General features: G+C 36.5%; 1 protein-coding gene across 15 annotated transcripts in view; it reads right to left on the bottom strand.

Moving 5' to 3' along the window:
• The window catches only part of KIF27 (kinesin family member 27), an 89,751-nt gene that overhangs the window by 54,021 nt on the left and 12,910 nt on the right, over positions 1 to 22,820 (bottom strand). For 13 of the 15 annotated variants that reach the window (XM_033415887.2, XM_033415888.2, XM_033415891.2 and 10 more), the window contains 5 exons: positions 20,740 to 21,683; positions 16,060 to 16,203; positions 9,496 to 9,702; positions 1,713 to 1,882; positions 1,115 to 1,218 (listed from right to left, as the gene is read on the bottom strand). In XM_033415887.2, coding sequence (XP_033271778.1) covers positions 1,115 to 1,218; positions 1,713 to 1,882; positions 9,496 to 9,702; positions 16,060 to 16,203; positions 20,740 to 21,683 — 1,569 coding nt within the window. The remainder of the gene's footprint in view (positions 1 to 1,114; positions 1,219 to 1,712; positions 1,883 to 9,495; positions 9,703 to 16,059; positions 16,204 to 20,739; positions 21,684 to 22,820) is intronic. The other 2 variants (XM_033415885.2, XM_033415894.2) reach the window with 2 other exon arrangements.

The following is a 22,820-nucleotide window of genomic DNA, read 5'->3' as shown; positions in this document are numbered from 1 at the left end:
TCACAGTGAGACTTCCTCAATGAAGGAGCTGGTGCACTGATTTACATCCTGACATTAAGTTTCTTACCTGGTTGTAGACCAGTAACAAACAGTTCAAGGATGGCTACTTGGGTAGCACTTATCTACACTATTTATACATTTAAAAAATTTATCTCAATTTCATTTTTTAATATTACATGCATAAGCTCAAATTTATTTTTAATTATTTATCTTTGGTTGCACTGGGTCTTCGCTGCTGCACACAGGCTTTCTCTAGTTGCGGCAAGCAGGGGCTACTCTTCATTGAGGTGAGCAGGCTTCTCATTGCGGTGGCTTCTATTGTGGACAACGGGCTCTAGGCGTGCGGCCTTCAGTAGTTGTGGCTCACGGGCTCTAGGGCGCAGGCTCAGTAGTTGTGGTGCGTGGGCTTAGTTGCTCTGCAGCATGTGGGATCTTCCCGGACCAGGGCTCGAACCCATGTCCCCTGCATTGGCAGGCAGATTCTTAACCACTGCGCCACCAGGGAAGTCCCCCATAGGCTCTTAAAAAGATGCTATTTTCACAGTGTAGGACTTATCATGTTATTTATATTCTCTGTACTCTTACTCTTGGTGTTGTGACCACACATAGGCTAAGAGAAATGAGCTAAAATCTCCGCGTATACTTTTTGCAACATAAATGTCTTTTATGCTGTTTTTTGATGCATAAATTCTCGTCAGTTGTGAACATTATAAGTACCCACTAGACTAAGTTGGCTCTAATGCCAAATATATCACTAATGGTAGGCATGGGTGCCAGTGAAGCAGTAGAGAGCTAGTAAATCACTTAAGATGCATTTTAAATAAGTCAAGAGTACAATGTATATCAACTCATGTTTGAATATAAAATCCCCATTCTGAGAGATTTAGCCTATAACTCTAGCTTGAATTGATTGGTGGAAAAACTGTTTTCATTAAGGAATAAAAACGAACAAAAATTCAGAGGTAGGGCAGAGAACACAAAGGAAAAGCCAGGAAAGCACTCCTAATCAAGTTCCCGTCTTGGAGAATTCCCAGATGCTTCTTAAATTATTGCCTGAAGAAAAAGAGAGGTGTCATAAATATTAGATCTAAAGTACTTGAGAAAGTCTGTGTACCTTCATTCTCCAATCTTGACTTTTGTGTTTGATCCTGAATATCATTCAATTCAACAAAAGAACAAACAGAGCCTGGCTTTTGAATCCACGAGCAACCTTTTTGTCTAAAAAAAAAAAAATCAGGATCAAAGGTAACTTGTCTGTTAGTGGTTTCTAATATGCCCTCAAATTAGTTTCCCCCCAAATTATTCTTTAAATTGATTAATTATTCTGTAAATGATTAATACAAAACAAATGGAACTTACTAATATTCCACAAAATAAAAAGATATCCCCCACCATGTTGGACCCAGTGGAAAATTCATCATGTTTGTTGCCACTGTGGCAGCAGAATTAGGAAATCCAAAATCATTCTCTCTGAAAATTAAAATTCAACCACCATAAATGCTTTAAAGCAAAATTATTTTACAGTTGTTAGACGGATGACTTGTGTTCAAACACTGGTTTCATAACACATTAGTTGACAGTACATGTAGCAAAAACCACTTAACTCTCCTACTAAATGGAAAAAGATATACTTTAATGAAAAAAAACCTACATCTGTATATATTAATTGCATCATGTAATTATGTTTATTAAATCAGTCTATATTAACATACCTAATTTCAGATTTCTCTTGGCCTTCTGACTCTTCATCATCACTGTTATCAGAAAACTGGCAGTGGAGGACTTCATCCTGCTCTTCTAAGTGACCCAGCAGCATCTGACTTCGTGTTCGAAATCCGGCAACTAGTCGATCCAGAGAGTATACAGGAGGACTTGTGTAGACCTTACAAGTGATTCCCCCACCCAACAACAAAAAACGTGATTTTTAGTGTCTGTTTTTATGCTATCACTCAAAATGTTTTTTAAAGAGGTTAGACAGGTACTCTTAAAATAGCCAATCACTGAAAATATACATTCTCCCCCCGCCCACAAAAAAAGTCAAAATTCATTTCATAATACTATTGTGCGTCATGGACACACACTTCTTTCAGAATCTATACACAGCTCTTCCTCTTCTAGAAAGCTCGTATAGCTTCAGGGAAAATAGCACTCAAAAATGAAACCAAAAAGAGGCATGAGTGAAAACATCACAGCTCTTTTTTTTTTAATATATTTTTTTAAAGATTTCTTTATTATTTATTTATTTATTTTTGGCTGCGTTGGGTCTTAGTCGCGGCATGCGGGATCTTCGCTGAGGCACGCGGGATCTTTCATTGCGGCATGTGTACTTCTCTCTAGTTGCGGCCTGCGGGTTTTCTCTTCTCTAGCTGTGGCGCGCAGGCTCCAGGGCGCGTGGGCTCTGTAGTTGTGGTGCGCCAGCTCTAGTTGAGACATGTGAGCTCAACAGTTGTGGCACACAGGCTTAGTTGCCCCTCGGCATGTGGGATCTTAGTTCCCTGACCAGGCCCTGCACTGTAAGGCGGATTGTTTACCACTGGACCACCAGGGAAGTCCCAACATCACAGCTCTTAAACATAGCTCAGGCACTCCCCAACAAATGTGAAGCCCATACACAGTGTAATAGGAGACAACTGTTACCCACCCCACCACAATCTTCCCATTTCTGAACACTTGGAGAATTGCAGTGCTGCTAAGGATCTGCAATTCCCCTCTAATCCAAATCCCACCACATGAAGAAATCCAGAGCCACTACCACTCCTTCTGCCAGGGAAAAATATTCCTGATTTGAAAATTTGAATGTATTTATTCAGACTTTACATGTAGTAGTCAGGGAGAGCTGAATTAATGCTCTAAGTGACACTTAATATGTATCATGGGATAAATAGATTTTCATGGACTAGCCTGGAAACTTTCTATATTATTATTCTATTGGCCTTAAGTTCTCAAAAATTCACCTTGGAAAACAATGAATTAGATATTGCCTTTATACTTTTATTCTAGTTTCTGTTACCAAATATTTCCTTTTTAACCACTTCTCTATAACCAAACCTGAGGGTAATTTCTCAAAAAAGGTAAATAATAAGATCTTAGAGGAGACATTGAATTTATTAATATAAATCATTATAAGCTATTAAAATTACTACATACAGTAGAATGTGTATATCACATGGTGTGAAGATTCAATTGACGTAGGTCCTTTACACACCACCTCCCAGGAAAGCCAACCTGATACTGGATATTCCTTGATACTTGATTTTTGTGCCTCCACTGTTGGTCACCTAATAAGACCATCCATCACATCAGCACCATGATGGATGGAGGGTAAAGTTTTCTAGGTGGCCTCCCAATTCTGGGGTATGGAGATTATTTACAGAAGAACCAACTCAAGAAGTATTTATCTAACAAGCACATTGTACCTAGCATGGCCACCTGCACCATAACCAACAGGATTCAAGGTTGCTCTTTGATGGGGGTGGGGGTGGGGGCTGGGAGGAGGGCTTTATTTCAGGAGCAAATAAAACTTTTTGTTCAGAATCAAACTTTGTTTTCTGGGATTGTAACTTGCTTTAAAATTTTCTTTTTACAAAGAAAAGCAAATGACCCAGCTTAATAATGAACACCAAATGGGTTCTGCCACAATGAGTAACATTCAGTAAATTAATTCCTTAACAGTCATTCCACCCAAAAGAATGGTTCTTAGCCCCTTCTGGCTCACCAAGCCTTCTATAATCTGGCCCCTTCCTACCTAAGTGTTGGGTCCTGCTTCTTTCAGTTGCTTCTGCACTCCCTGCTCCCAACAAAGAATATTTTTGCATTTTCAACCATACCCCAAGCAACACTGATCACAATGTAAGTACTCAATAAGCTGAGTAATAATTCAGATAACTTAAGTGTATCCAACTAGAAGGCAATTTTTTTATTCTAACCATTTTTTCCGAGAATTACATAGCAACAGGACTGGACAGAACTTTAAAGATTAGAGTTCAACTCATCCCATGTTTGACTCTCCTCTGTAATACTGCAAGTTATCATTTAACCTCTGCTTAAACAAATTCACTGTGGGGACCCGCACAAGCCCTGAGACCTCTCATATTACTTTGACAGTTCTCATTAATAAATCCCTCTTTATATTGCCTCTTATATTGCCTTATTGCTTCTCATTGGTCCTAGCTCTAGAGACAAAGTCTAACAGTAATGATAAGCCTTCAAATACTTGAAAGTAGTTATCATGTCTCCTCTGAATCAGACTAAATCTAGAGTTACTTCAGATTTTCTCCAAGGTCCTTCAGCAACTTGGTTTTCTCCAAAAATAATCTAATTTGACTTAGGTGTTGTACGCAGACCTGAGCATAATATTCTCAATCATCATACAATAAGATAATCTCTTCTCACTAGTGATGTGTTTGATTTTGTTTCATGAGATGTGTTGTAACTTATTTACCACAGATTGTGGCTTTCACATATTTAATTTTGTAGTTGAATTTGAGAGTTCCACAAAGGTTCATAAGATGTAATTTGTCATTTTGCTACTGTGAACTTGGTATGTTTTGCAGGAATGAGTGCTGGGCTGGCAAGGGAACCTGGTCAAAGCTCAGCAGACACATCTCACACAGCTCTGCTTCATCATGAGCAACAATCTATGCAAAGACGTGATTAAAAAGCAAAACTAATTAATTATTTTGTGAGGAAAAAAATGGGCTTTGTGTGAAAGATAAAATCTTAATGAAAACTGAAAAGGCTGTTGACTTCAGTGTATGGGATTTAATGCATAAGAATTTTGTGACTCAATAAAAATGTAATTCATTCAGGAAAAACAGAAAAGATTTTACAGATATTTCCACTTTTGTGAGTTTGGAGATTCCAGAGGTTTTAAAAAATATATCCCTTGGGACTTCCCCGGTGATCCAGTAGCAAAGAATCCACTTTCCAATGCAGGGGATGCGGGTTCAATCCCTGGTCAGGGAACTAAGATCCCACATGCCACGGGGCAACTAAGCCCGCATGCCACAACTACTGAGCTCTCGCACCTCAACGAGAGCCCGCATGCCACAAACTACAGAGCCCACGCACCCTGGAGCCCACGCACCACAACTAGAGAGAGAAAAATCCTCATGCCACAACTAGAGAGAAGCCTGTGTGCTGCAACGAGGAGCCCACGCACCGCGATGAAAAAGAAAGATCCCGCATGCCGCAACTAAGACTCGAGGCAGCCAAAAGAAAAAGAAAGAAAGAAAGAAAAAAAATCCCTTAAGAACATTTTTGTTGGTTTTATTACTATACAATTATGTCAAGTACTGAAAGTGATATTATTTACCTATTGCTTTTATTTCCTTTTCATAATACAATATTTTATCAAATCTAAAATGTCATCAACTGTAAGACACACCATTATTTTTATACCAGCAAAAAAGAAAAAAGCTATCATCTATGACATACCATCAATTGTAAAACATATCCTACCACCAAAGATGATAAAGTGAAAAAAAAAAAAAGTGAGTCTTATAATCCATGAAAAATGGTAGCATCATCAGCATATATGGTATTATTTTAAACCTAAGTAAAGACTGGTACCACTTTGTAATTTTTTTCCTTCCAAAGTGCCTTTTTGGTATGTACTGATATAACACTGGTGTTTGGCTTTAATTATATCATATTTACCACATTAAGAAAATAGAAACCTCTGTTACATTTTTTTCCTTAAATTTAAATCTAGATTCAATTTTACATGAGTTTACATTAGATGAGTTTCTGGTATCTTTTGAGACAAATGAGTTTCTTTCTCGTTTTTCCTAATAATTTGGTAAATTATAATATTTAGTTGTGAAGGGCAATTTCTTTAGGATTTCTACATAAGTAGATAAATCCTAAAATTCCATTTTGGAATTAAACTTTTTAGATTAAGAGATGGTTGCAAACAACTTAAATGTGCAACAATAGGAAAAAGTACACAATGGTATATCCTTAGGATAAAATATTATTACCTGTCAAAATCATGATATAGAATATTTAATGACTGTCAAGCATTTGTGATACATTAAGTGAGAAAAGCTAGCTACAAAAGTATATGTTTTATATATATATATATAAAAAATACACTTTTAAAATAAATAAGATCTTTTCACTTTCCCTCCAATATGCATAAACAAACATATAAGAAATAAAATCAAACTCTTTATGCAATCAATTTAAAAACTAATTAAGCCATTGTTCCCCTTTTCCTTTGAAAGTTTTTGTTTTGTTTTGTTTTGTTTTGCGGTACGCGGGCCTCTCACCGTTGTGGCCTCTCCCGTTGCGGAGCACAGGCTCCGGACGCGCAGGCTCAGCGGCCATGGCTCACGGGCCCAGCCCCTCCGCGGCATGTGGGATCTTCCCGGACCGGGGCACGAACCCGTGTCCCCTACATCGGCAGGCGGACTCTCAACCACTGCGCCACCAGGGAAGCCCTCTTTGAAAGTATTTTAAGTCAAGGAAATATTTCCCTTGTCAGACTATTTTTACTTCAAGAAAATATTTGAGCTAAATTCTAAAAGAAAATATTAGAGCTGGAAAATATTAGCTCAACTTCTGCCAAGGTGACAGAAATCCAGGAAAAAATGAAATGAGATTTCAGACGTCTTCTTTAGCTTAATGTAACTAGTTTTGGTATTTAATATGAAACGTTCTGCTCACTCTAGAACAATGGAACAGGAAACAGGACTTGAACAAGGCTTGGCAGGCTTTGTGTCTTTCCATGCAAGTCTTCATGTCTGCTGCAGTAACCAGTCCAAGCAAGAGTGGGGGCCAGGATTCCTGGACACACAATAGGAGCAAGAGAACTCTCAAAACTGCTGATCATTGCATTTTCTCCCTTTTCCCCTTCTTTTAGTGGCTAGAAGGGTTCTTTTGGGGTAGAAGGAAAATTTTAAAAACAAAACTAAGAATTTGCTAATTTGAATACATGTCCATCCATGATGAAGGAAACAGCACTGGGAGTAAGTGTTGCCATTCCTCAACATAATGCAGAGTCTCTCTGGTCGGGTCTTTTCCTTCCATGTCACAGCAATCTTTTGGCAAACTCACTGGTTCTTTCTTTCTGTTACATCTTAATCCCACTTGGTCATAAGGGAACTTTGAGATTACCTGTAACCACAGAGGAGCTACAAGTCTTATAGTGTATCTGCCCTCTCCTAAGCTATGGTAACCACACTTATGTTTTCCAAACCAAAACCCTTGAAAGTGAAAGGGGGCAACGAAACTAATTAAAATTTTAAAAATAATAATTTGCTAATTTGAAACAATAACTGTGGAAGTCTTTATTCCAGTCATGGCTGTTCAGGTCTAATCAAACAACTAGAGATAAGAACAGAGGGGCCTAGGGACCTCCCTAGTGGCACAATGGTTAAGAATCCACCTGCCAGTGCAGGGAACATGGGTTCGAGCCCTGGTCCGGGAAGATCTCACATGCCACAGAGCAACTAAACCTGTGTGCCACAACTGCTCTAGAGCCCAGGAGCCACAGCTACTGAGCCCATGTGCCACAGCTACGAAAGCCTGCACGCCTAGAGCCCGTGTTCTGCAACAAGAGAAGCCACCGCAATGAGAAGCCCGTGCACTGCAACGAACAGTAGCCCCTGCTCACTGCAACTAGAGAAAGCCCGTGCACAGCAACGAAGACCCAACACAGCCATAAATAAATTTATTATTTTTTTTTAATCTTAAAAAAATAAAGGAACAGAGGGGCCTAACCCCTTCTCAAGAGTCCATGGAGCTCTGTCTCCTCAAAGAATGTGTGTGTGTTTGTGTGTGTGTGCGCGCACGCATGTGTGTGAACATCTAGTAAAAAGAGAAAGAAACAGAGACTGAGATAATAAATATGTCTAACTTTTATAATCAGAAAAATATGTTGTTATTATTATAAAATAAAAGAATGAACAGAGGGACTTCCCTGGTGGCACAGTAGTTAAGAATCTGCCTGTCAATGCAGGGAACACAGGTTTGAGCCCTAGTCAGGGAAGATCCCACATGCCGCGGAGCAACTAAGCCCGTGCGCCACAACTACAGAGCCTGCACTCTAGAGCTCGCAAGCCACAACTACTGAGCCCACGTGCCACAACTACTGAAGCCCGCGCGCCTGGAGCCCATGCTCCGCAACAAGAGAAGCCACTGCAATGAGAAGCCCGCGCACTGCAACGAAGAGTAGCCCCCGCTCACCTCAACTAGAGAAAGCCCACATGCAGCAATGAAGACCCAACGCAGCCAAAAAAAAATTTAAAAAGAAAAACAAAGAATGAACAGGAAATTCTTTCACATTACTAGCCAATAGTAAAAAAAATTCTTTTTAATATAGAAGACTTGATATATAATTAAGTTGAATTAATAGATATCCAATTTGAATCCTACGAAGACCTTATCTTTCTTCTCAAATGTTCTATGCAAATTTACCATGTATTCAACCAAGAAAAAAATGTCAATAACTCTAAAAAGTTTAACTGAAATTAATAGTAACGATGGTTTAAATTTTAAATCCAACCACTCAAAATTGAAAACTGTAGAGGTAACAGCAGCATCTGTCCCACTCATTCTGAGGCATGGAGCCTGGGACATAGTAGAAGCACCCCATGAACATGTGTTAGGATGCAGTGTGCCAGGCACTTTTGGAGTCAACATCTCATGTAAATCCTCTATACACCCCCGCAGGTCCCCCATTCTGACAGATAAGGAGCCTGGGGTTCATACGGTTTTAGTCATCCATCCAGGCCTACACCATAGAGATGGTATCCACACCCAAGCCAGCCTGACTGCAAAGTCTATGACACCTCTCATATTTCTTATCCCTTTGACTGTAACCAATGTATAGATCTCAAACAAATCATTTCCAGTCCTAAAATTAATAAATGGAAACCAAAATTCATGAATCTGCTAATTAGTCTTTTCCATGGTGGAGATTCCTTGATTTTTCAAGAGAAATCAGTGTGTGCACATATTTACCACCCACACACATATTTTTTATAAATAAATAAAAATTAAGATGAAACTTCACACTCATTTTTATATAGTCTTGATTATGTCAAACTTGGCAAGACTGAATAACACATAAATGTCATTTTGAAAATAATCAGACAGACAAAGTAAGTCAAAATAAATACCTCCAACCTCATCAACTTGGGTTGGGTAATTAAAGATAGAAAAAATTCATGAAGATATCAGACTTAGTCATGTCTGAAAATACAATAGCAAAGAGTAGCTTTTTTCTCCTTGATAAATGTAAGCATTATCTTCAACTATTCCTTCCAAATGTATCTATACATTCTCCTACCTATTAATTTTTTTATTAAAAAGAAGCATGATTTAAAAAAGAGTATACATAACAAACAAAAAAGAAGAGTATAAACAAAAGTGTATGAAACCAAATGGAAAAAAAACCTGCTAAGACTATACAAATACACTGTGATATTATATTATATACAATATTTTTAAAATCTCATAATAAGAAAGAAATTAATGCTTAGACTTTACCTTCCTGGAATCTGATCTTGCTGGAATATAAATATAATGCTCCAAACGGGTATCAAATGGTACAGTATATGGTCTCTTTTCAGGTATCCTGGCATCTGGCCCATTACCACAAGTTTCCTTAACTGACGAAGTCATTGACAGGTTAAGTTTTGTTAGTTCTTCACTCAGTTGATCCACAAGAAGTTGTTGTTCTATTATTTTTTCATTCTTTGTAGAAGAGAGATAAGAATTTTAAAAACAGAGAACCTCAGTATGTGTATAATGATTAAAAATAACTGTACATCGACCAAAATTACAACTACCTTAACAAAACAGTAAAACCTCATTTATCCAAAGACTAGCCTTCTGGGATTTCCCTGGCGGTCCAGTGGTTAAGACTCCACACTTCCACAGCAGTGGGCGCAGGTTCCATCCCTGGTCACGGAACTAAGATCCTGCAGGGTGTGTGGCGCAGCCAAAAAAAAAAAAAAATTTTTTTTTCTAAAAAAAAAAACCCAAAAAACAAAGACTAGCTTTCTGGTGTTCACAAGAATTTAGGATTGTCCTGAGTGGTAAAAACTTTCAAATAGTAAGCCAATAAATACAGCCTAAAGAGTGTGCAAGACAGTGCCCCACACACTGTGACTGGTTAGCTTGCCAACCTGAAGCACTGTGATTAGCTGATCTTTATAAAAGTTTGAAACTTCAGAGTGAAATCCAAGAAGTAACAAGAGACCAGAAAGTTAAAAAGTGTAGAAAATTGCAAAGAGCTGAGGTGACAGCAAAGGGGACAGAAGGTGGTAACAGGTGCAGTGAAGTGAAAGCCTTTACTCAGCAAAAAAGAAAGCCAGAAACACAAAGAGATAGAAGATAGGCAATTGAGAGTCGTGGGAGAAAGAACTTGGAAATCAAAGGCAGAACAAATTATATGGGGGGTGGGGGGGGGAGACACCGTGTGTGGTTTAGCTTCTTACATATCCTCTAAAGAAAAATTCTGAAGTATATCCAATCTAGAAAGCTCTAACATCAATCTTTGTTTTATAAGCACAAAATTATGTAAATAAGAAATGTCATTCATCTTAATATTTCACATGTATTATAATGTTTAAATAGGAGAAAAAAAACCCCTAAACTTTCACTGTGTTAATGCTGAGCTATAAAATGTAACTTTATTTTAAAAGTCATGTATTCAGATAATTAAAATATAAAACATCAATAGCATATAAGTTGACGGGGGATATTAAATGGAGTCCTTATACTCTCTAGGAAAAGGGTAAAAATACCAATTAATATTAGACTGTATTAAGTCAAGGGTGCATGGTATACTCTCCAGAATAACCACTAAAAAAAGTGAAAGTACAACTTCTAAGGTAATGAAGTAAATTTAAAAATACACAATTAATCCAAAAGAAGGTAAGAAGGAGAGAAGAAGAAACATAGAGCAGATAGGATAAGTAAAAATCACAATGGTGGGATTATAACCAGAATGTAATAGTAATTATGTTAAATTCAGAAATGAACTAAGTAATCCAATTAAAGGATAAGGACTGTCAGAAAGAATTGTAAAATTATCTAACCTGCTAATTACAAGAAACACAACTAAAATAGACACAGAAGGATTAAAAAGAAGATGGAAAAAGAGATACCATGTAAACATTAATCAAAAGAAAGCTGGTATAGCTATATTAATATAAAATAGACTTTAAGGCAAAAACCATTAGAAGAGATAAAATGAGGGAAAAAGTGATTTAAAAAAAAGGTCAATTTACCAGGATGATGTAACAATTCTACATTTCTATGTACTTAATAACCAAGCTTAAATATATATAATGCAAAAATGGTCACTATTCTCAAGACAAATCCAAAATTATAGTGGGAGATTTTAACATCACTCTAAATCACTGATATGACAAAAAGACCCCCAAAAAGTGAGTAAAAATATAGATTTGAATAACAGGATAAACAGGATTAAGAGTACCCAATGATTGCAGAATACACATTCTTTTCAAACACTTCTGTAGTATATACAAAAACTGGCCTTATGCTAAGCCATAAAGCAATTTTCAACACAAAGAACTGAAATCATACAATTAAGCTAAAAATTAATAAATGCAACTAAGCTAAAAGTTAATAAAAAGAAATCCTCCATGTGTTGGAAATAAAATAACTATATAACCCATAGGTCAAAGAAAAAAGTCACAATAAAAATTAGGAAATATTTTGAGGCAAATGTGAAATGCAGGTAAAAATAAGCTTAGGAGGAAACATATAAATTTAAATGCATATATTATAGAAGGCTAAAAATATATAGAAAGGCTAAAAATCAATGAACTAAGCATCCATCTAAAGAATTTAGAAAGATAGCATAGGATCCTATCCCCCAAAAAAGCAGAAAAAATTAAATAATAAAGATAAGGGTAGAAATTAATTAAATAATAAATAAACATATACTAGAGAAGATCAACAAAGTCAAGAATTTCTTCTCTGAAGAGACTAATAAAATTGATAAACCCCTGGTGAAGTTGATCAAGGAAAAAAAAAAAGAGAGAAGGCACAAATAACCAGGAATGAAAAGGGGGATATCATCACACGTCTAAAAACATTAAAGAGATAAGAGACTATTACAAACTTATGCCAATAAATATGAAAACTTAGACACAGTTGTTAGATTCTTAGACAAATAAACCTTATCAAAAGGGGGGCAAAAAGAAAATATGATTGAATTCATAATAAAACATTCCACAAAGAAATGTTCCAGTCCCAAATGTTTTTCAGGTGAATTCAACCAAACATTTAAGGAAGAAATAACACTAATTTTTCACACACTCTTCTAAAGTATAGAAAGAGAAGGAATGCTACCTAACCTATATTATTAGGCTAACCTAATTTGTTACAATATCTAACAAGAGTATTTTGAGAAAGGAAAATATAGGCTAATCTCACACATGAATAGAGATGCTAAAATCCTTAACAAAATAATCACAAACCAAATCAAGGACACTTGTAGAAAACAGTTAACACAGCAGACCTGACTGCTATCCTTTGAAAGACCTGCTTAAGAGGTTGTCCATTGGCTGGTGTCTGGGAACTTGGATCCTAAGAGGGTTCCCAACACCCTAACTGGTAAGAGTGGCTCACTGTGCTCAAAGTGTTTGTACAGACAAGGTGGTTTATGTTGAACACCTGCTTTCCTTCTGGTAGTCTGGAATTTTGGTACATGCTGGGCAGAGAATGCCTTCATTACCAGCCCTCAATAAAACCTGAGTCTCTACTGAGTTTCCTTGGTAGACAACATTTCACGTGAGTTGTCACAGGCTTTGCTGGGGGAATTAAGCACATGTGGATGACTCCACCGGGAGACAACTCTTGGAAGCCTGTGCCTGGTTTCTCCTGGACTTCACTCTATGTCCCCGTTCCCTTTGCTCTCCTTTCACAGTAATAAATCTTAGCCACGAGCACAACTATATGCTGAGTCTTCCTGGTTCATCATCCAACCTGAGGGTGGTCTTGGGGACCCCCAACACAATACATCATGACCCAAAGAAAGGTTTATTCCAGGAATATAAGATTGGTTTAAAAATTAGAAAAATCAATATAATTCACCACATTAACAGGATAAAGGGAGGAAATCATGATAAAGAAAAATCATTTGATAAAATTTAATATCCATTCATAATAAAAATTCCTTGGTTTGATAAAATTTTCCTTGGTTTGATAAAGGATAAATTAAAAATATATATATATTGGGACTTCCCTGGTGGTCCAGCAGTTAAGACTCCACACTTCCACTGCAGGAGGCACAGGTTGATCCTAGTCGGGGAAGTTCCGCATACTGCACAATGCAACCAAAAAGTAAAAAAAAAAAAAAAAAATCTACAGCAAACATGATACTTAATAGTGAAACAGTGAAAGCTTTTCTTCAGCAGTTGGAAACAAGACAAGGATGCTTGGTATCAACACTTGTATTCAACACTGTATTAAAGATGTCAGTCAATGAAGTAAGGTTAAAAAAAAAAACAGAAGGTATAAGGATCATAAAGGAAGAAATAAAAATGTCTTCATTTGCAGATGACATAATTATAAATGAAAATCCTAAAGAATTTACATAAAATATCAGAATTAAAAAATGAATTTAATCAGGTTGCTGGGTATAAGCTATCAACATACACAAATCAATACAGTTACACATACCAACAAAAAATGAAAATCTGAAAAGATTCCATTTATAGTCACATAAAAAAATAAAGTACCTGGGAATGAATCTAACAAAAGATGTGCAATACTTCTACATACACACAAAAAAGTCATTATTGAGAAAAACCAAAGAAAACATGAGTAAATGGAGGAATATACCATGTTCAATGGGTTAGTGAAAAGACTCATGATCAAAAGATGTTAACTCTTTCCAAATGTATCTTATAGATTTAATGCAATCCCAACCAAAATCACAAAAAAGTTTTTTTTTTTTTTTTTTGTGGTCCTTGAAAAGCTGATTCTAAAATTTATATGGAGCAACCAAGACGATTCTTGGGGAGGAGGGAAACAGAGCAGAGGCCTTGCTCTATAGAATATCTAGACTTATTAGGAACCTGCAATAAATAAGAAATGTGACATTGGTCCAAAGACAGAAAAACCAATGAGATACAACAGAAGTCCCAGAAATATACAATAGATGCATGCATGAATGAACCTTGACTTATGACAAAGACAGTGGTGAAAAGATGGCCTTTTCAAAAAGTGACGCTGGAACAAATGGATAGCTATATGGAAAAAAAATGAAATTTGACCTTTACTTTACCCCATACGCAAAAATCAATTTCAGGAGAACTGTACAGCAAAATGTAAAAGGCAAAACAATAAAGCTCCTAGAAGATAATATAGAAAGACTCAGTCCAATAGGAAAGCAAGCAAGAAACTTGAATGAGCATTTCACAAAAGAAGGTATCCAAATAGCAAAAAAACATGAAGAAGTGCTCAACTTCACTAGTCATCGGGGAAGTGCAAATTAAAACCACAATAAAATAATATTATATACCTACCAGATTGCCTAAGATTTAAAACTTTACAATAACAAATGCTGGCAAGCAAGTGGAGCAGCAGGAATGCTCATACAGTGCTGGTGCAAGTTTAAACTGGAAAACAAGTTTGGTATCATTTACTAAGGTTGAAGATTCGCCTACCCTATGACCTAGCAATTCAACTCCTAGGCACAAATCCAAAAGAAATGTGTGTGCGTGTGCACCAGGAGACATGTTTAAGAAAATTCATAGAAAAAAATGTCTATCAACAGTAGAACAGAAAAATAAATTATGGTATATTCATACAATGAAATCCTGTACAGCTATAAACTAATCAAGCTACAGCTACACACAACGTGGATGAATCAAAACAGATAAAATGTTCAATAAAAGCAACCAGATACTAAAGAATATATATTGAATGATTAAATTTATAAAAATTCCAAAAACTAAACTGTAGGGTTCAAGGATACATAGTAAAACCACAAAGCAAAGCAAGGAAATTATCATTATGAAAATTAGGAGAGCAGCTCTCTCCGAGGAGGAGAGACTAAGGGCTTCCGAGGGGCTGGCAGTGTGCTATTTCTTGAACTGGTGGTGGCTACCCAGCTGTTCTCTTTGTGATAAATCACTGAACAACACATATTATTTTATATATGTTTTATGTTTTTAAATTACTACAGAATTAGAACGGTTAAAAAAGAAAACAAAAATAATGTCAAAATCAAAGTCTAATTTGTCTGAATCAGATTATTACTCAGAGCAGTAGTTACTCCTTGATAGGAAGCTAAAGTCTTTAAATGAAATTAACTGTTTGGGGGGCTGGTAGGGTTCATAGCCAGGGAGTATAATATTTAGGGACATACCATGTTACTCTGCAGGCACATCCATGTTAATACAGAAAAGCTAAGATAGAGAAATTGAAATATTTAGCCAAAATTAAAGAGCAAATCACTGATGGAGTATAAAACGATAATCTAACAAATCAAAAAGTTTAAATTATGTGTTTACCTTCCAACACTTGACAATATCATATTGCCTATTACTTTGGCAAACAACGGAAGGGAAAGTATAAAGAAAGGATAACCATAATATGATTTGCAAATTAAGTTCCTGGGTATAAGGTTTTGTTTTTTTGTTTGTTTATTTGCGGTACGCGGGCCTCTCACTGTTGTGGCCTCTCCCGCTGAGGAGCACAGGCTCCGGATGCGCAGGCCCAGCGGCCATGGCCCACAGGCCCAGCCACTCTGCGGCATGTGGGATCTTCCCGGACCGGGGCACGAACCCGCGTCCCCTGCATCGGCACTTGGACCCCCAACCACTGCGCCACCAGGGAAGCCCCAGGTTTTGTATTTTTGAAATATAAGTCAAGCTAACACAAAAAATGTTTTCCCTTCACACCAATTTAGGAGGAAAACTGTAATAACTCTTTCAGGTGCTTGTGTTCAGAACTCCATCTGAAACCTATTTTTGCAAACATTCCCACTTATCATTTACAATGCTATTTTATTTAGTCATGTACTATTCCAATGAAATATACAGAGCAAGGTACATTAAAAAACTCTACCTGCAACCTATTCACTTTTTGCGCTTCTTTCAAAGATATAACATGTCCTTTGTTTTCCTGCATCATCATTTGCATTTGATTCTTTAGTTCCTTCACTTCCAGGTCCTTCTGATTAAATACTACTTCAGCAGCAGCAAGAGCACACTGGGGGGAGGGAAAGAAAGCACAAGAGAGATTCAATGTGGAAAGTACTCGAGAGAGAGCCCACATAATACCACAAAAACTGTGGTTTAATGACACCTTGAAGATGTCTCTTAAAATTGTCTTATCCTTTGTTTCTGGTTTCTTTATAAGAAAGGCAGAAACAGCTGAGAGGACCTATTACTGCTATAATGTAAGAATTAATCACCACAAAGACAGGAAGATTTTCCTTACTTTTATTTCCTGCATTTTAACATTGAAGCCAGTTATTCAAGTTCTAGAGTACATTCAATGAGATTTTTATAAGTTTTCTAGAATTGCCATGAGATTTTAATGTGGGTTTTTAAAAATCAAAGAGGTCACATTTCCCAAACTGACCTATAGAGTATAACAGTGCATTTGGATGTTTAAATAAAGAACATTTGCTAATTTTGCACCCTTTCACTAAAAAGAGATATATTTTGAAGATGTCTGGAAATATGGTTAAACGTATAGTTTTCTTAGTTTGCCTGTCTCCAAATAAACTCGGGATATGCAAATAATACTTTTAAAACAAATTTTGAACTAAATAAACAGAAAATTAACATTGGTCAAGGGTCTACTTTATGCTAGATTGTAACTTGGCATTTTAAAAATATCTCACTGAATAGACATGATTCCTTTTTCATGAAGAAACTAAAGCTCAGTGAGTTAACACCTCTTCCCAGGACAACACACTGGATAAAACCAAATTCCTGACAGTCAACTCCAGGGCCTTTCTAGATCCGAAGCTTATGCTCTTTCTGCTAAGCCACAGGAAAAGAGAAGAAAGAGTAGCTATTTACAAAATGGTGCTCTCTTTACAAACAAGATTTAATTCACAAAACCAGAGCATGTGCGTGACCTCTCAGGCGGTGGTGTGGAGGTGGACGGGCCTCTGCACTGGGAACCCACGGACTGAGGCCAGCCTTGAATTTGCTACAGCCTTCCCTTGGGACTTTGGGCAAGTCCCTTCTTTTCTCTGCTTGGGATCTTTGAATGACCAAATAAGGAGGGGACGCATGACCCTGATGGTCCTTATAACCCTATATATTTATATGACCTTTATGACTTTTCTGTTTTTAAAATAAAATATAACTATAATTCTTATTAGTTAATACCCTCTGCTATGGGCAATTAATTGCCCATCCGAGAAGCTTAAAATGTAACTGCTCTCCCAGTGCTGCATATTTAAATATTTTTACATATACTTTATAAACTACAGTTTTATTGTTTATTATTTGTTTAAAAGTATTTATCTGTTGAGTATATTCATGTTCACATACTGTCCCTGTGTTCAAATTATGGAGTACAAAAGTAACCAAGAGACTTAAGAGGTATTTATGAAGGGATGAGCTGCCTTCACAGAACCCCTGGCACGTGGCCCTACCTACAATTACTGAGTCCAATCCCTTAGCTGCCACAGATGTATAACCTAGGCCCAGGTAGAAGAAGAATAAATGAGAGGAGATCATAATAGGCTAATGTGTATTAAGCCTTACTATAGCTCAGGCATCTTTCTCATCACTTTATGGGAACTAATAATGCTCTAATAGCTTTCAAAGCAACCCTAAACGGAGATTATTAGTGTTTCCATTTTACAGGTAGGGAAACTGAAGCACAGAGAGGTTAAGTATTTGTCCAAGGTCAGAGCTAGTAAACAGAGGAGCTGGGATTCAAACCTTGGAAGTTTGTTACCCATGTTCTTAAATACTATATTCTCTCACAGAAAAAAAGAACAGAAATGAAGTTTAAAAAACAATTTTTTAAAGAGACATATGGGGTAAGGAATGACACCAATCATTTGTCTATTTGCTGTTCAGTGGTATCCATAGATTACTAGGCCTAGAAGATTGCAGACCAAAAAAGGGAATCCATTTTTTTAAATTGGGAAACACTGAATGCTATATCTCTCACCTGGAGACTCACAATATACATCAGTACTTTTCAAAGTTCTGGGAAGTCTTTGGATTAAGAAACCTGTTTGTTTTTTGCAACCTAGCATTTCCCAAAACAATCTGATCATGGTACCATTTTTCATCAAGACTGTTAATATCTTTGGGATATCATAATCTAGAGTACATTATCTAGAGCAAGTTTAAATTTAGAGTTTCCAACAGACGGAGAGAGGAGGTTACTACCCATCTCACCCCCAAGCAGATGGGTTTTGTGGGCTTCCAAAATCAGTCATCTTAGAAGCATGCTTTCTACCACCAACTCCTATAGTGTACCACAAAGTTCAAGCTTCCTATTACCTGTACTTAATGTTCTGCCAGTTTCTTATACCAAACAGGAAGGGCCAGGCCTGCTCTATTTTAGAAAAAGGCAGAGCAGAGTTACTGCCTTTAAAAAAAAAAAATCCATGATTTTAAAAGCAGTACTTTATATGCTTATATTTAAAGATCAAAGCTTTGTAAAAGAGCAGCAGTTCTCGTAGTGTATTCAGTAGTGAATCTTTTAGCATGAACCTTAGATCCTTTCAGGGTATCCATGAGGTTAAAACCATTTTCCTAGTTATACTAAAATGATATTTGCCTTTTTCACCATGTTGTCATTTGTACTGATGGTGCAAAAACAATGATATGTAAAACTGCTGGCTCCCAGTATGAATAAAGAAAGTGTCACCAAACTGTAGTGGTAGCCACTGTATTCTTCCCTTCTGTGCACTAACAATACAAACAAACCAACAAATGCCAGTTTCACTTAAGAATATCTTGATGAAGGAATAAACATGATTTCATTAAATCTCAACACATGAGCACTTTTTTAGTATTCTATGTGTCAAATGGGAGGTATGCATAAAGTAGTTCTGCTGTATACTGAAGGGTGATAGTTATCTGGGGTAAAAAATCTTGTGCAACTGTTTGAGTTGCAAGCTGAACTAGCCACATTTTTCATAGGGTGCTATTTTTACTCTAAAGAACAACAGACAAACTATTCACACTTGTATGTGTGACAGAACCATCATTTCAAGGAAAACAACTAATAGTATTTGTTGCAAATGATAAAATTCAAGTTTCATGCAAAAATTAGAATTTTGGAAAACACTTCTGCTACTGTAAACTTGACAGCTTCCAGTAATTAACAACTTTGCAGGTGAGATCAGTGGTGATATTAAGGAATGTGATTTTTTTGATAGTGTATAGTGAAAGCATTGAAAGATCTTCATAATTTAGTAAACAAATATTTTTCAAGTGTCCAATGCATGTTGATTCAAAATCGTGTGTGGATAAAAGATCCATTCAAAGTACAAGATAAAAATCAGTGAATGTTAATGTAACAAAATGGTTTCAAATCCCACATTGCAGGTAACCTTTAGGAAATTTCCGCTTGTTGAGTTTTGATATAATGTCAAAGAATACGCACAATTATCTGAAAAAGTCATTAAAATATTCCTCTCTTCCAACTACAAATCTAGATGAGGCTGGATTTTTTTCATATACTTCAACTAAAACAACATATTGCAACAAACTGCATGCTGACTGACATGAAAATCCACCTGTCTTCTATTAAATCAGACATGAAAAGAGATTTGAAAAAATATAAAGCAATTATACTGTTATTAAATTTTTTTGTTTTGGAAAATAGTTATTTTTAATGAAAAAATGTTCTTTATATTAACATGTAATTGGGTTATTATTGTTAGTTCTGAATGAATTAATAGTTTAAATTTGTTGTTTTAATTCTAATATGGTAAATATCAATAGATAACAACCCACACAAACAAAAGCTCTTTAGGGAACCTCAATTTGAAGAAAGTAAACTTGTGAGCAAAAAGTTTGAGAATTGCTGTAATAGAGGTTTCTTTCTAATACATACAAATAGATATTGAGGAAAGATTTCTAACTAGAAAGCCGTCTTATTACCTATATCTTTTCCTATTTTAAAAAAAATGGTGGACTATCCATTTGTCCACCAGATTGCAAACTCCACATAAGCAGAACTAGGTATGTCTATTCTCCATTATTTCCCCAGTGACACATAATCTTTAAATAACAAATGTTTTTCAAATGAAAAGTGGGAAAATGTAATTTTAACTCAATATACATATATACAATATGTATACATGTACATAGCTACATTCCTTAAATATTATCAAATATGATGATTTATTTGTTTGTCTAAAAAATCAAAACACCAAACTCAAGGAGTCAGGTAGTATTTTTTTTCTTTCAAGAAGCACTGACCTAAAGAGGGATTAAAAACTCAATAAAATTTAACCTAATTTTGTTCTGAAACTGTGTTTCTTCTCATCCTCTAAATTAATGACCAGTCCCACAAGAGCCTACTTAATAAATACAACAAATTAAAATACATTTGAAGAAGAAAGGAGGAGGAACCAAGAAAGATGAATTATGAGGAGAAAGCAATAGGAAAAGGGAGAAAGAAACAGAGTAAAGGCAAATGAGATTTTATATATAATCCTTTCCAAAAAAACTTCTGAAATTCCAAAATGACTCTTACTTGCCCAGATAAATTTAGTCTTTAAACAAGTTACTTACAAAGGTAGTGTCTAAGTACCTGGCATTTCTTAAGCTCTCGCTTCAGCTGGAGAACTGTAATATGCTGTGGTCCTTCTTCCAGGTTTCCAATGCCTTGGTCTCCTCTGAATGAGGTGACCTCCTGGGTCACGTTAAACCACTCCTGCAGTTTGTGTTGCTGATTTTGGTTTAGTCTGACAGAATCTTTTAAGTCCACCAGGAAGGTAAAGGCTTCCTCTAAACAATTTTGGTAACCCAAACATTCTCCTTGTAGCTGAGCAACTTGCTCCTCAAGAGAATGGATCCTATTTTTATCAGGAGTCCCCTCCCGATGGATCTGGCTAGTTTGGTTGCTACTAGCCTGCTGGCTTTGCAAAGCTTCTCGAAGCAACTTAATCTCAAATTCCATTTCGCCCATACGGTCTGACTCGGGGCTGAAGTTTAAGGTGGGTTTGTTTCTAATGTTGCGTGCTCTGTTGGCATATTTGAGAGAATTTAAGGACTCGTCAAAATCCAAGGAGGATGGACTGACACAGGTGATCATGACGGTCTTGGCACTGCCTCCCAGGGAATCTTTCAGAAGCCGGGTAATTTTAGCATCCCTGTATGGAATATGTGAACTCTTCCTGCGTGGGTCCCCAAGAGCGCTTATTACGTTTCCTAAAGCCAGCAAGCCACTGTTGATTTGAATGGATTCTTTGAACCGTTCACCAGTATTCCCTGTTTTGGTTACTCTTTCTGATCCAGCCAAATCCACAAAGTGGAACTTTGAGACAATATGGTGATGGGAATACCACGATCCATCTTCAGCTGCCTCTTTATTTTTCGCCACTTGATGAAGGCTGATTGTGAAAATCGCGTGTGACCTACTGGAGTGCTCGTTCATTTGGGTGGTATCCGTATGCCTGGCTGCATTCCCCATCTCCAGGAGACTCATCACTTCATCTGCAGTCTCCACCTGGCATTCCTTGGCCCCAACAATCACTTAAAATAGCAACAGCAAGTTTTAATCAAAATCCAGTAGAGTTAAATTAACCATACAACAATTATCATTTGCTTATATCGCCCAGCTAAGACATTCCCTTTAAAAAACTTCATAGCATTTCAAAATAAAAGTAACATCAGCAACATCATTAAATAATTTTAGATAATCTGCTAACAGGACTATTTTAATAGATGGCATTCATTTTGATGTTTAAATTCTAAAAGATGTCATATATATGTATGTTTTAAACAATCTGTGGGTTTTTTTGGAATCACACTCAATTCTTTAAAACACATGACAAAAGAAAAATTATTTATTCCAGTATTTTGATTTGTAGAGTCTAATATACTGATTGAAAGATAATAGATTAATTATATATATAACTCAAAAGAATTAATCAGTAGTAGATTAAAATTAAATTAAATTAGTTTCTTTTGAGTTTCGTTAATATTCAAGCCATCCTAAGGTTTAAAGTTTTTGGTAAATAACCAATGATAAATGAAAATTTCAATATAAATAAAGTTGTTTATTCTTTTTTTTTTTTTTTGCGGTACTAGGGCCTCTCACTGTTGTGGCCTCTCCCGTCGCGGAGCACAGGCTCTGGACGCATAGGCTCAGCGACCATGGCTCACGGGCCCAGCCGCTCCGAGGCATGTGGGATCTTCCCGGCCCGGGGCACGAGCCCGTGTCCCCTACATCAGCAGGCGGACTCTCAACCAATGCACCACCAGGGAAGCCCTGTTTATTCATTTTAAAAACAGTTTCCCCCTACATAATATAAGAGTGCAAGGCAATTCAAAAAAGGCAAAAAAGTTTCTATTTTAACAACAGAATAGAACCCAAAATAACCTAAGCTTACTCATGTGTTATTTGTTTATATCCAAAAATATTTCGAAAAGGAGTAGGTGGATTTGGGATTTGAATCACAGCAGTAAACCTCCCAAGTCTGTGCTTGAATTATAGCACCAAGCTTCCTCTTTAATCAGATCTTGTCATGTCACTGTTTCTTTAAAAAATATTCACTTTTCTTGCATTGTTTCCATCATGACACCTTTTTTAACAGCCCAGTTCATTTAAAGTTCTAATGTACCTGTACTACAACAGGGAGTGCTAAACTATCAGTTTATAAAATATAA

The sequence above is a fragment of the Orcinus orca genome, chromosome 6, assembly GCF_937001465.1.
Source record: "Orcinus orca chromosome 6, mOrcOrc1.1, whole genome shotgun sequence".
Taxonomy (NCBI): domain Eukaryota; kingdom Metazoa; phylum Chordata; class Mammalia; order Artiodactyla; family Delphinidae; genus Orcinus; species Orcinus orca.
This window is presented reverse-complemented; position numbering and strand designations above follow the sequence as displayed.